At 41.6% G+C, this 12,351-nt stretch overlaps 1 protein-coding gene across 3 annotated transcripts; it reads right to left on the minus strand.

Moving 5' to 3' along the window:
- Positions 1–470: 470 nt before the first annotated feature.
- Positions 471–10,701, minus strand: LOC119311630. 3 transcript variants are annotated; one of them, XM_037587288.1, is made up of 16 exons: positions 10,228–10,701; positions 6,903–7,314; positions 6,594–6,819; positions 6,238–6,492; positions 6,043–6,152; positions 5,355–5,450; positions 5,186–5,273; positions 4,725–4,954; positions 4,140–4,324; positions 3,738–3,937; positions 3,171–3,503; positions 2,955–3,056; positions 2,010–2,307; positions 1,454–1,602; positions 1,092–1,376; positions 471–914 (listed from the first exon to the last, which is right to left on the minus strand). In XM_037587288.1, exons 2-16 carry the CDS (start codon positions 7,211–7,213, stop codon positions 714–716), a joined length of 3,069 nt encoding a protein of 1,022 aa, XP_037443185.1. In that variant the 5' UTR covers positions 7,214–7,314; positions 10,228–10,701; the 3' UTR covers positions 471–713. The 3 variants fall into 3 exon arrangements, with proteins under 3 accessions (XP_037443185.1, XP_037443186.1, XP_037443187.1); XM_037587289.1 differs by lacking the exon at positions 10,228–10,701 and adding an exon at positions 9,719–9,771; XM_037587290.1 differs by lacking the exon at positions 10,228–10,701 and adding an exon at positions 7,846–9,590.
- Between the last annotated feature and the right edge of the window lie 1,650 nt (positions 10,702–12,351).

The following is a 12,351-nucleotide window of genomic DNA, read 5'->3' on the forward strand; positions in this document are numbered from 1 at the left end:
ATTCCAATGAGGCCATAGGTCAGTATATATACATGTATTTGTATAGGAAATATGCAGGAAACCCCATATACAATGGGATAAAGACAAAACACTACATGGCTATAGATATAGTACTCTTAACAATAACGAGCTCAAAAACATCAAGCCCAACGACTCCAACAAGGCTGAATTAAGCTTCTGTGGTAAAAGCAGAGAAAACGTAGATGAAATCACCAACCGTAGACACGATTGATAGTGTTAGCAAGACTAGACCTGAACTTCGAGAGATGTGATTTGATAGTGATCAGCAGCAGCTGGATACTCACCATTCCAGTTGGAGTTTACAAGTGTAGCTAAAACTTGACCAGGTAAATATTGAAGATTTAATTTGATAGTGATCCTATTCACTTCCTCATCATTCCAACTAGTCCATGGATCCATCATCTTCCTAAGATTCCTAAGGTCAACGAGTCATTTGTTTTCCTTTAAGAAAAAACTTGAACCACACATGCAATTTGTTCATTTCCTGGTACACAATTGCTTCATCTTCATTCTAGCACAGATATACATCATTCCTCCCTCCTGCTGATTCTACATTTTCTTCTCTCTTAAACCTTTTCTACCTCGTAACTTGTTCTATGATATGTACAGCCAGCCTCTCCCAAGAAGATGGCACAAGGTAAACTACATACTTTATAATACAAGTTTACAACAGCGTGGCCTGTTTAAGTCGGTCACGGAGCAGAGTCTAGTAAAAGAGGATCTACCGGTGTCCGTGGAATGACAAACTGGTCGACAACCCGAACTACGCTGGTCGGATCCGACCATCCCGACGCGGCTCGCCATTTGCTCGGGAACCTCCTGCTGTGGCTCATCTGCAATGGCTCCTTGGGCTCCATATCCCAGTCTGGATCCAGCATCCACTCCTTCGGCACCTGGTAATTGACAACACACGTGAGACACGCCACAGGAAATGGCAAAGCTTCGAGAGCTAAATGCAAACTATATCAGACATTATAACTCGGTAGGAGTCGACACGATTAAAGATAGTGAATGCAACCAGAATCGTGCAGAGTGACGGTGCTGGTAAGTCAAACAAGCAGAGACATTACCTTGTCCACAGCCAGGGTGAAGACCTCAAGATCTCCATTCTTTTTTATGTGAAACCGCGTGAACGCCTTATAATTTGCTATGCGCAGGGAGGAGAAGGCCTCGTCAAAGTGGATATGGAACCAGTTTATGCACACGTATAAGTAGCTCCCAAACACCATCGACACAACGGGCGTCGACAAGACCCAAAAGTAGAGGAAGACAGACACATAGTAGATGATGGCGCCTCCCCGAGGGAGAGACTCTATTCCTTTTCTGCAGATTGTGCTTCTAGTTACTGCCATAACCTGAAAGAGAAAAATGACAGTCAATAATGGTACAGCCCATCAGAAGAGGTGGTGTTTGTATGGTTCAAAGGATAGACCTCTGGGATGTCGAAGGCAGACATAAGGTACTTGATACACGCAGGATAAAGTCCGAAAGTCCACTGTTCCAGACGAGCGCGAAGCCCCGTGGGATCAGGGAAATGTTCACTTTCTGCCTGACGGTACCATTCATAGAGGGTGTGGTAGCCTGTAAATGGGGAATCCAACATATTTTTACATGGGGGCATAGACGAGAGAAGTAGAAAAAGGAACACTCATGCAACAAATCTGTAAAACATGGAGAACAGCATCGAAAGTACATATTGTCTTGGAACAACGGTGTCAACAGACAATGCATCTGTCACTAACTAGTACATTATTCTTGACAAACGCATGAGAGGTGATGCAAAACAACAAGCAAGTACTATCCTGTCATTCTTCTCCAAATCGCTATAAAGGAATCTGACTGCTACGAAAAGAAGTGGTGAAACTTGCAACCTTCTTAAACAAAAAGGGAATCTACGGTTATGATTCATAACTTTTAAGGATTCAAGATGACAACATAACATGGTAATCGAGCAATGATACACACAGAGGGAAATACGAAACACAAACCTGATGTCGCTAGTAGATGGTTGCGGATGCATATCTCAATACCCAGTTCCATAAGCAGCATCAGTAGTACTGCCGAAGTTATATGAGCAGCAGCATGAAGAAAGCCAAGCAAGGCACGTCTTCTACGTGATAGTTTTGTGGGTACAAAGAAAAATGATACCGTCAACAGAGTAAGAACACCAGCTAGGGATACATAAGAATGCTCGAGAATCTCAAAAATAGCATTCCACGTTGCATTGAAGAAACTATTCACACGGCCATCCCAAGAGTCTTCATGCAAGATACGAAACGAGTCACACTGAAGAAAAACATCATACTTACATCAGGCCACAAAAGATAGATATTAAGAAACATAAGAACTAACATATAACAAGTAAAACTAAATAATTGTGTCCCTCGCGTCTGTGGTTTTTTATGGTCCATGCATATTCATCATCTGGGGGAGCATAATTTACTTGTGCATAGAGCTACAGACAATTGTCATAAATGTACAAAACCCTACGGGAAAATACAGTTTCATTAAGTCTAAGAACATGTTAAGGTACCCAAGGAGTTAGGCTTAAAAACTAAAATGATCTGATCATATCAGTAAAACCATGATTTTATTAAATCTTACAAAATCAACACTGAAAATTGATAGCCGTACAATGGGTAACAGCATCGGCATTGCTTATAAGTCCAAAAATATTTCAGGTCATGTTCAATATCAATGCTAAGTAAGACAGCATGATCATTGATGAACTCGTATACCAACAAGGAAGCTTCAATGTTATGCCAGTTATTCCATCGATGGACAATCATTTTGATGCAGTTCCTAACTTAACATTTGTGGACAAGAAAACCAGTAATCACTATTGAAGCTTTAAGGCCTCACCTCGACCAAATAATGAAAAGATAATTTCCTAACTATACAGTTAAGAACTACAGTATAATCTAGTTTCTCACCTGTGGAAACATTGAGAAGACCAACACGAAATACACAAAACCACCAATGACATCAAATTGCCAATTTTTCCTTCGGAATTTTAAAATATTACCAAGTGCAATCTAGATGGACAAACAAAAGCAGCAGTCAGTTGGCAACAAGGCTGGCTATTCCAAGAACAACCCTGTTACATAATGAATCAAAGAAAGATAAACAAATGTAAGAGTCAACCTTACCTTGCTAGAATCTTCATAAGAAGGATATACAGCCTTCGTTTCATACTTGTTCCCATAGCATTCCTTGAAGTTCTCGAAGACATGTGTTGGATGCAAAAAGGCTCCACCACAACCATTTACAAGCAAGTGTTGCACATGTACTGGTTCTTTGGACTCAGTGCAAGAATGACGCATATAATGGTGCAGGTCACCAGCCATCCGCAATTTACATCTTCCCTTGAGGTACTCACGTATTAAATATGTTACGTTTTTTCCAGTTTTATCACCCCAGTACCAGTCAAGAAGCCAATTTGGCTCATGGGTTATAAGAATTACAGAATCATGTTCTCCAACCTGCATAAATTCGACTAATACTAGTCACCACGAAAATTAACATGCAGCAATCTTAATGCACAATAACAAATATCTGCATTGCTTTCTGCTTAGATAACAAGATCTACTAGCAGTGATCCCAATTTTCATCTACTGGTTTATTACTACTGAATCATAAAATTAACAAAAGATAACCATATCACCGGCAGAAAAAAAACAATGTCCTGATAAACTGCAGATGAAAGGATGTATTACCTTCTGTTGACATAATTCTGCAAAAAACTTGAACTGGTACACATCAATGTCGCCATGTAGAGCTTGGTCAAGACCAAAAACCCACCACCCATTCGGAAGCTTTAATGCAAAATAACTCCTCTTCTGGGGCAAAAACCACCCACCAAGCCAGCTCTTATGACAGACATACCTCATGAATGTGTTCAGTCCATCAAACCAATCTGCTCAAAAACAATGCAGCTTTTGTCACTCTTATTGGCATTCGTCCATTCACAATAATGTATCAGAAATATGCAGTGTAACTTCTTCCATGCCAAGACATCATTATTAGCAAATAAAAAATGTAACACCGATGGGAAGGAAGAAGACAGGTACATAAATGTCATAAAACATGAAGTACAGTGCAGATCAGGTAATATTTACCATGGTTTCCAGGAATCATAAAACATTGTGGTCCACTATACTGTCTGAGCTCAGAAACTCCAAGAGGAAGTTCAGGTTTTTCCAATGCTATATGATCAGGCGTGTACCAAGCAGGAGGCTGGAGAGCATACTCAAAAGGACAGAAAAAACGCCGCTCATATGTAAATGAGCATGGATTTGGATATCTGCAAAAGAAAGGAACAAATCAGCATCTTTTTGAAGAGCTTATTCCAAGATCAACATGGAAAAATGAAAATCCAATATAACAAGCTGGCAAAAATAATTAATAGATAGCATCATCCATGTATGGAATGGAACTTGAGATAAACTAGCATATGACAAGCAAAACATTTACTCCCTCCGTTCCTAAATATTTGTCTTTTTAGAGATCTCAAATGGACTACCACATACGGATGTATATAGACATATTTTAGAGTGTAAATTCACTCATTTTGCTCCATATGTAGTCACTTGTTGAAATCTCTAGAAGACAAATATTTAGGTACAGAGGGAGTACTAGTCATAAATCAGCAAACATGAACTGAAAACTTCTAACAATCTAAAAGATCAAAGTATGCAGCATACGCGAGGTCTCCACCAATAAGTAGTAGTTCTCCACGGGGAAATATAAGCCTGGAATCATCAGATTTTACGACTAAAGAAGGTTGGGCAAGTAAGCGTGCTATAGCATATGTAGAGTTGCCACCATCGCCGGTATCTGCAATGAAGTCAAACCAAAGTTCGTCTTTCCCATCAAGATGATCGTATAAAAGGTCGCTGCTCTTAGATTCATCTGGAGTTTTGTTCATAGCAGCCTGGTTGGGTTAGAAAAAAATTGTCAGTTATTTTAACAGAACAATAGGCTCAACTAGGAACTGTAATAATAACTGTGTGAAAGCAATTTAGAGAAGAACAAAATTCTAGGAAGGAGAGTATTCTTTTTTTTTAGCTTAGGAAGGACAGTATTCTGAGACAAGATAAAACTGAAGGAAACAAAAAAGCTAAACCAAAATGAGGACTGAAGCTTGAAATCACAGGTCAAGTACCTGCATCATACGCATGTCAAATCTACCAACAAAGAGTGTCACAGATATCATGAGGTCAAAAACGGTTTTGAACAAATCTGTTGAGGTCCTGCAGAACATACCAACAAATAGTCAGCCGTTTTACAACATAAGTGGATAATAAGAGCTTATGGATAGACCACTAACATACCCAGAGTACCAAGGAACCATGTCCTCAAAATCTGGTTTCAACAGTTTCTTCAGATTCTCATACTCCGAAATTGTTAAAGGATGAGTAAGAGCCCATCTATACAACAAGTCAAGGAAACAAGGAGAATAAATTAGTCCAACACTGAACGAACAAACGAAGGATGTGCCGTTTATTCAGCCATTATACAGTTATACTGAGCACCTTTTTATGGCCTATTTTCAGATCTGCTACTCCCTCCGTCCCATAATATAAGATCTTATATTATGGGACAGAGGGAGTAGATAATATCAGCATGCAAACACATGAAAAAAGACAAATAAAGTGGTCCTCATCATGTGCAACTCCTAAGTACCCAGTAAGAAATGACCTGAGGATATTTTACCCCATCACATCATGTTATTTTCACTAAAGTATATACATATAGGTAATATAAACTGAATGCAACCCCTTTAGATTTTTTCAAGGCTCTCCGATAACCATGGCATTCCGTTGAGGGGGTGTGAAGGTTGGAATTCATATATGTATAGTTCTGCTTAGATGAAACCATGACAAATATATTGCATTTTCCTTGTCATCATCATAAGTTCCCTTTATAAGATGACAAAATACAAACTTATCTGTTGAGTTGTTTATAATACACGATTAAAAACCTAACTACCAGATGGATGTGCTCAGACATTCGACATACCCAGTTGACCGCTCCACGACATAATTGGCCATGTAAAGACCAATGAATGTGGCCCACAAAGAGTAGACAGGTGAAATGATGTTCGAGTGTTCAGATCCATTGGAAGCTAACTGGAGCAAACATACAAGTTAAAAAAAAAAGAGTTAATAAATAGAAGAGATATCCAAGCATAAACAGAAGGTGAATTATACTAACTTCTCCATAAATGGCCCATTTCGAGAGAAGTGGGTAATCACTGGCAGAGCCAACCGGAGCAAACCAGGACGAGCAAATCTGGTCTTTAAACTTATGCATCCGCAATAGCTTTGAAATCAGTGTATTGTCCTCATTTTGCTTTCTCCACAGTGAAAATGCAACCCAGCTAGCAGTTCTACGATCAATAGATTTATCCCTTGAAAGAGTCCTGTTACCACAGTGGCTGTAGAACACGCAGCAAGCTATACTTATCACCTGTGATGTGACACAAAGTGCGAATCTTAGATAAATCACAGTATCTAAAGAAGATAATCGAAACACAATACACTTGAATCATTGTATGCCAAGAAACTTACTGCACAATTTTGGATTATAGTAAGCATCTCTGGCTTTTTCTCTGCCATGCGAGAAACAAGACCCAAATACCAGAGTCCAAGAAATATGACGTGGAAGACGATCAAGAAAACTAGAGAGGAAATATAAATAGTGAGGAAGAGGGAAAGATTCATCCTCAAATCCAACCCCATTGACTGAAAACTAGGGAGATGGTACAATGCTGCCAAGAATATCCAAGCAACGTACCTGCATTCAGAAACAGCATCAGGGAACTTATACATCTTGTTTTGCTTCAAATTATAATTTCAAAGACTCCCAAGATTGCTTACCAGCGACTAAAGTTTGAATAGTTTGGCTTGATAGTCTTCCTAATAAACGGCGATGAGAAGAAATAGAAGAAACCAATCAAACAGGCATACATCGACCACCATTTAAAATTCTTGTCCAGTTTCATTATAAGGGTTTGTAAGTTATCCGATGAAAGGAGGAAAAGCCAGCCAACAATCACAGCAATCATGAAATGTCTTGAGTGCTCATGTGGGTATGGGTATCTATGAGTCAGAATGGTCCTAACCCTCTCCATTTTAAGGGATTCAATCAGACGACCAGAGGGCTGCTTATGGAGCTTTTCTCTTCCCATAAAAATACTGCTCCCCAAGTCAGTGATAGTTCATACTCCTGTTCAAAGCAACCACAGAGGGCCCTTTGTCACTGGTGAAAATTCCAGAACCGTGGCCAGATCTGCATAAAGAAACAATTGTTACAATCTGACAAAATAGCGATAGGCATGCAGAACAGCAATATCAAAATTAACTGAAAGAAGTCACAAACTACAAAGTGGACATAAGGGGGAAAACAACTGACAAAATAGCGATAGGCATGCAGAACAGCAATATCAAAATTAACTGAAAGAAGTCACAAACTACAAAGTGGACATAAGGGGGAAAACAACTGACAAAATAGCGATAGGCATGCAGAACAGCAATATCAAAATTAACTTCTGAAAGAAGTCACAAACTACAAAGTGGACATAAGGGGGAAAACAACTAGTACAGAAACTAAATTTACCTCTTTTGCAGTTTACCATAAAGATCAAGCTAATTTATTGTGGAGCTTGAGTGAATCCTAAAAGTAATGCAGAGTATTCTCTGTATACTACAACAGCCACAAAATACCGCATAGTACCCTGACCATATTGGCATGATATCCTACAAATCATCTCTCAGCTTTTCACTAAATCATGTAAATACTTTGTCAGTTTACAGAACCTACCGTGACCCTCAATGCTTGCTCACTTATTCAATTCTGTTTCGAAATGGTGTGGCCCTATAGTAACATAAGACTGTTTTCCTGCACAGAACACAAGATTGCATGGCACTGTTGCAAATGGTGATATCCTTTTGCAAATGGTGACATCATCAGAAGTGAATCTTTGTATCATTTCATGAATATGGCACTGGTCTTAATCTAATAGTCATCCTCCCATGCTGTATAAACAAATTTTGACAGGGAAGATGTGGATACAGAGACAAATGAGCACGAAAAATGTACAAGTACACAAACTGCAGGAGAACATTAAGAAGATGGCATTAACATATTTCCATGGGAAAGGGACGGAATGCAATCATTACCATAGACAAAAAGTACTCTTAATCAACAATTGTCAAGCAAAGGTGGCTCTAACAGGTCCCCTAAGATTTTCATAGAACCACATGTTCACGTCTACAAATAGAACAAATAACTGAAACCATCCAGTAATGTACATGAGCAATAAATCTAGAAATTTACAGTGAAGGAAAAACCAATCTGGCCGAGCCAAAGGCAAAAACCAAGGAAGTGTGTAGGCAGATTTTGACAGAACAAAGATCGCACAATCAGAGTGATCTGACGCCCCAGGCCACTTGGATGTAACTATCCTGCTTCCTACCCTTCTACCAGCATCACCTTGCTCTGCTGGGCATGTACTCCTATTCCTGATGCATCTCATTCATACATAGACTTCCAATATTGAATCTTACAACGAACCCTTGATATGCCACCTAGCTGGATAACCTCAATTATGCATCCAACTCGACCATGGCAACTATAAAGATGCTAATCCGCCATGGAGCACACGAAGGTCGAAAGCAAAACTGCCAAGCTAGTGATGGACATTGTGAAGCAGCAGCAGTGCAAGCATATATAAATAGGTCGACTATGCTGCTGTAAAGAAAAGAAATAGATTGTGGTGCAAGGAGGGACTCAGAGCAGAGTAGTTGTCAACCACCTGCCGCTGTGATGTTTATCATGTGGATGTGCTAGTGAAGAGAGATGATCTACAGTGAATGTAAAGGTACTTCCTTTCTGCGTTCAAAGCTAACAGTAGAGCACTTGGCGAAACGGAAGAATTGAATCCTAGAAGTTATGCAGAGTATCCTCTGTATTCTGCCACAGCCACTGAGTAAACCCGTAGTACCCTGACCATGTTGACGTGATATCCTATAAATTATCTCAGTAAGCCCTGCATAGGATGGTTTTGACTTTTGCAGCAGGAATTTGCAAATGCAGACATCGAAAAGGGTGGGTGAATCGTTAAAATCATGTGGCAAATTGGGCAATGGCATTAATCTAACAAGCATCCCTCCATCCCATACGCAATATATAAACGAATCCCTAGAGGGAAAATTGGATAGAGAGACAAGAGAACCAAGAAAAAGAAAGCATAAGTGGACAAACTGCAGGAGCCCATTAAGCACATGGATTCCTTGGGATAGGGACAGCAGGCAATCATTACTCGAGACTAAAAAACAGCTCCTAATCAGACATTATTTCGGAGCAAATCTAGTTCTAACATGAAGAAACTAGTTTCCCTAGTAACAGTACCATTCTCCCATGAAACCATGATAGGACCACAGCTGCATAGAACTCAGAGAAGTGAAAGCCTGAAATCCAATGAATAAAATGTACTAGTACTACATGGCCAGGGCCAATAAACCTGAGGGCATGTACAATGGTGGCATATGGATACATATGCCCCATGACAAAAAGTAATTTGAGGCATCTACATTTATTTTTTCTCCCCAATGCAAGCTACCACTAGTGTGCCTCATTAAGAAATAGAAAATAATGACTTTAGTACACATGCATCTCTACTTTTCATTCCTACCTTTTCAGCTTTTGTCACCGGACCACACTTTTTCTCTTCAAGCACCCGCCTCTTGGAGAGGATCCCGCTTCTCTATCCGAACCTACTTTACGTCATATCCGATCCTACATGACATGCGAGGCATCACCTTGAGGCTATGCATTATACACGCCCTGAGAACAAAGGACAAATCTGGTTGGCCCAAAAAGACAGGTAAAGGAAGTAGTAGTACTAGCAAGTTTCTCTATATGTGCATATGTAGTACGCAGAGCATTAGGCGCAGAGGAAGAAACATGATATTCCGGAGGCGACGAACACGAGAAAGCACCAGTGCGTGCGACTAAAGAACGCGGGCATCCAGGAGGAGAAACTGCCTGCCAGTACAACTAAACTGAACCGGTGGGGAGGGTGTAGAGAGCAGAGGAAGCAGAGCTGAATTGCGTGCTCCGGCCCCAAGATCCGCTCCCAAACCAATCCCGCCGAGCAGCACCAGAGGAAGGAAGAGATGAGGGGAGAGTGGAGGGGCTTACCGAGTAACAGTCCGGGAAGGGGGCGGACGCCCGCGCCGCGCCGCGCCGCCGCTGGCCGGCGGCGAAATTCGGGAGGGTGGGGGAAAAAGGCGGGATCTTTGGCGGCGGAATCTGCCGTCGCTGCGCCGCTCTGCTCGTCTAGCTTGCCGCTGCTGGCTGGTGGTGGACTGGTGGTGGTGGTGGTTAAATCGGTGGTGGGGGAGGTGGGGAAGGAGGGAGAAGAGGGGCGAGCAGAGCAGGACACGCAGGGAGGGAGCGGCCGCGGGGGATTAGTTAATAATTAAAGAAAGAATTGGAGGGAGGGAGGGAGGGAGAAGGAAGGAAATGCTTGCGGTTTTGGTGTTCCCTGCCCTGCCGGTGCAGGCGCAGGTGGCGGCGTGGTCCGACTCTGACCCGAAGATTTTTCCTTGCTTTCCTCCATTGCCGCTGAAAGGAAAAGGAAAGGAAAGGAAAAGGAACCACATCGATCGATGGCCGGCCGGACGCGCATCCTTGGAGCGGAAGGTGCTGAATTTGGGCCATTGCGTCCTCAAATTGGTCCTATCCTATGCGGCATGTGTGACCAGGCACACGTCATCTTCCACTGTTCCACCTATCTTTCTTGACACAAAGAATTTGGGGTGGGTTGATTCGGTCATGGCCGGTGGTGCTACACAAGCCTCTTTGCCCTCTTCTCTCTCTTCTTCAGGGCTACACACGCCATTGTAAAAAAATAAGACCAACCCAAAACTAACCCTTGTTGGCTCTTTTTTATAGGGGAAAACTCTCCGAGCAACACGTGCTAGAGCCGAGGCTCTAACCCGGGCGGGCTGGCGGCTACCCCAGCTACCGAGCCAATGGGTCAACACCCCGTTCTCACACACGCCATTTGAGCAGTGAAAAAATCAACAAAGTTCGCCGCTAATTCTTTTTTTTCTATTAATTAGGCAAAAGGGAATGATTCAACTAATTACCAAATGGTATATGTGGTAAGCTATTTAAAAACTCAGCATATCGAAAAGAATTGTTCGACTAATCAGAGAAAACCAAAAAGGTGGAAGGCACGGTTGCATCATGTTGTGTGGATCGACCCAGTAACCAATCATTAGCAAAGGCACGATTAGCTGAAAGCGTGATTGATCAAGGCTTCATTGATGGGTTATTATATGCGAGTACTGCATTTCTTACACTTCTTTGAGCAGACACTTCATCCGCAAGTGCAACCTTTTCTGCCTTGATCACTCGTGGATTTTTTTTCTTCCAAACGGGATCTCACCCCTTTTCATTAATTTCTTAACGGAAATACTCAGTACAAGTGTGCCATAATGTCATAACTAGCGACTGTTTACATATGGGAAAGGAGACGGGAAAGAGGAGAGGCGAGGTGGGACATTAACAGGAAGCCCACCCCACAGGTGCCCAAAATGCAAGCAACTGTCGTGGGGCGAAAACCTGTTAACGTCATCAATCACCAACAAAAGATACACCGGATACAATAACATAGTCTAAGGCATGATCTAAGCAGCAAACTCAATGGGCATCAAACCACAATGAGCAAATAGGAGACCCCTACCGAGTAGATGCAACAGACTAAGAGAAGGCACTGATCCACTCATCCACTCCGAGCAACAACAGCATCAACGATCTGTGGCCTTCCCCTAGTAGCAACATGATCAGCCAAAGATGCGGCAACTTCGACATCTTTCTTCACACCAGCTTGGAAGTCGATCTTGTCACTTGGCAACGCCTGTGCTTACGAAATGGTTAAGGACATGGTCTATGCGGGCAAGAATGGGGATCCCTCCTTTGAACAAAGGATGTTGCAGACCGCTAGGGAATATTTCAACGAAAAGGCCATTGAGCTCGAGGAATTAGCACCGACAATGAAGAAGTCGGATTACGAGTATTTCAACCACTGCTCTTCCAGCGAGGATGAGTAACGCTCTTTAATAATGTTCATAGTCTAGGTCATTATGCAGCAAAATATGCAATATAATGTTTAGTTACTTGTGTAATGGATGTTTATTGTTTGATTATGCAACGAGGTGTGCAATGGTGTTTTTAGTATAGGCAAATATGTAGTTGTTCTGAACTGAGCATGTTGTTCTTGCAGACAAAGCAAGTCACATTGACGAAACCGTGAAA

This window comes from Triticum dicoccoides, chromosome 5B (genome assembly GCF_002162155.2).
Source record: "Triticum dicoccoides isolate Atlit2015 ecotype Zavitan chromosome 5B, WEW_v2.0, whole genome shotgun sequence".
NCBI lineage: Eukaryota > Viridiplantae > Streptophyta > Magnoliopsida > Poales > Poaceae > Triticum > Triticum dicoccoides.

Coding starts and splice junctions, on each gene's coding strand:
- LOC119311630 (XM_037587288.1), bottom strand. CDS start 7,213: ATGGGAAGAGAAAAGCTCCATAAGCAGCCCTCTGGTCGTCTGATTGAA. Junction 6,820..6,902: donor TATTCAAACTTTAGTCGCTG/GTAAGCAATCTT, acceptor TTCTGAATGCAG/GTACGTTGCTTGGATATTCT. Junction 5,451..6,042: donor GTCGTGGAGCGGTCAACTGG/GTATGTCGAATG, acceptor CTTGTTGTATAG/ATGGGCTCTTACTCATCCTT.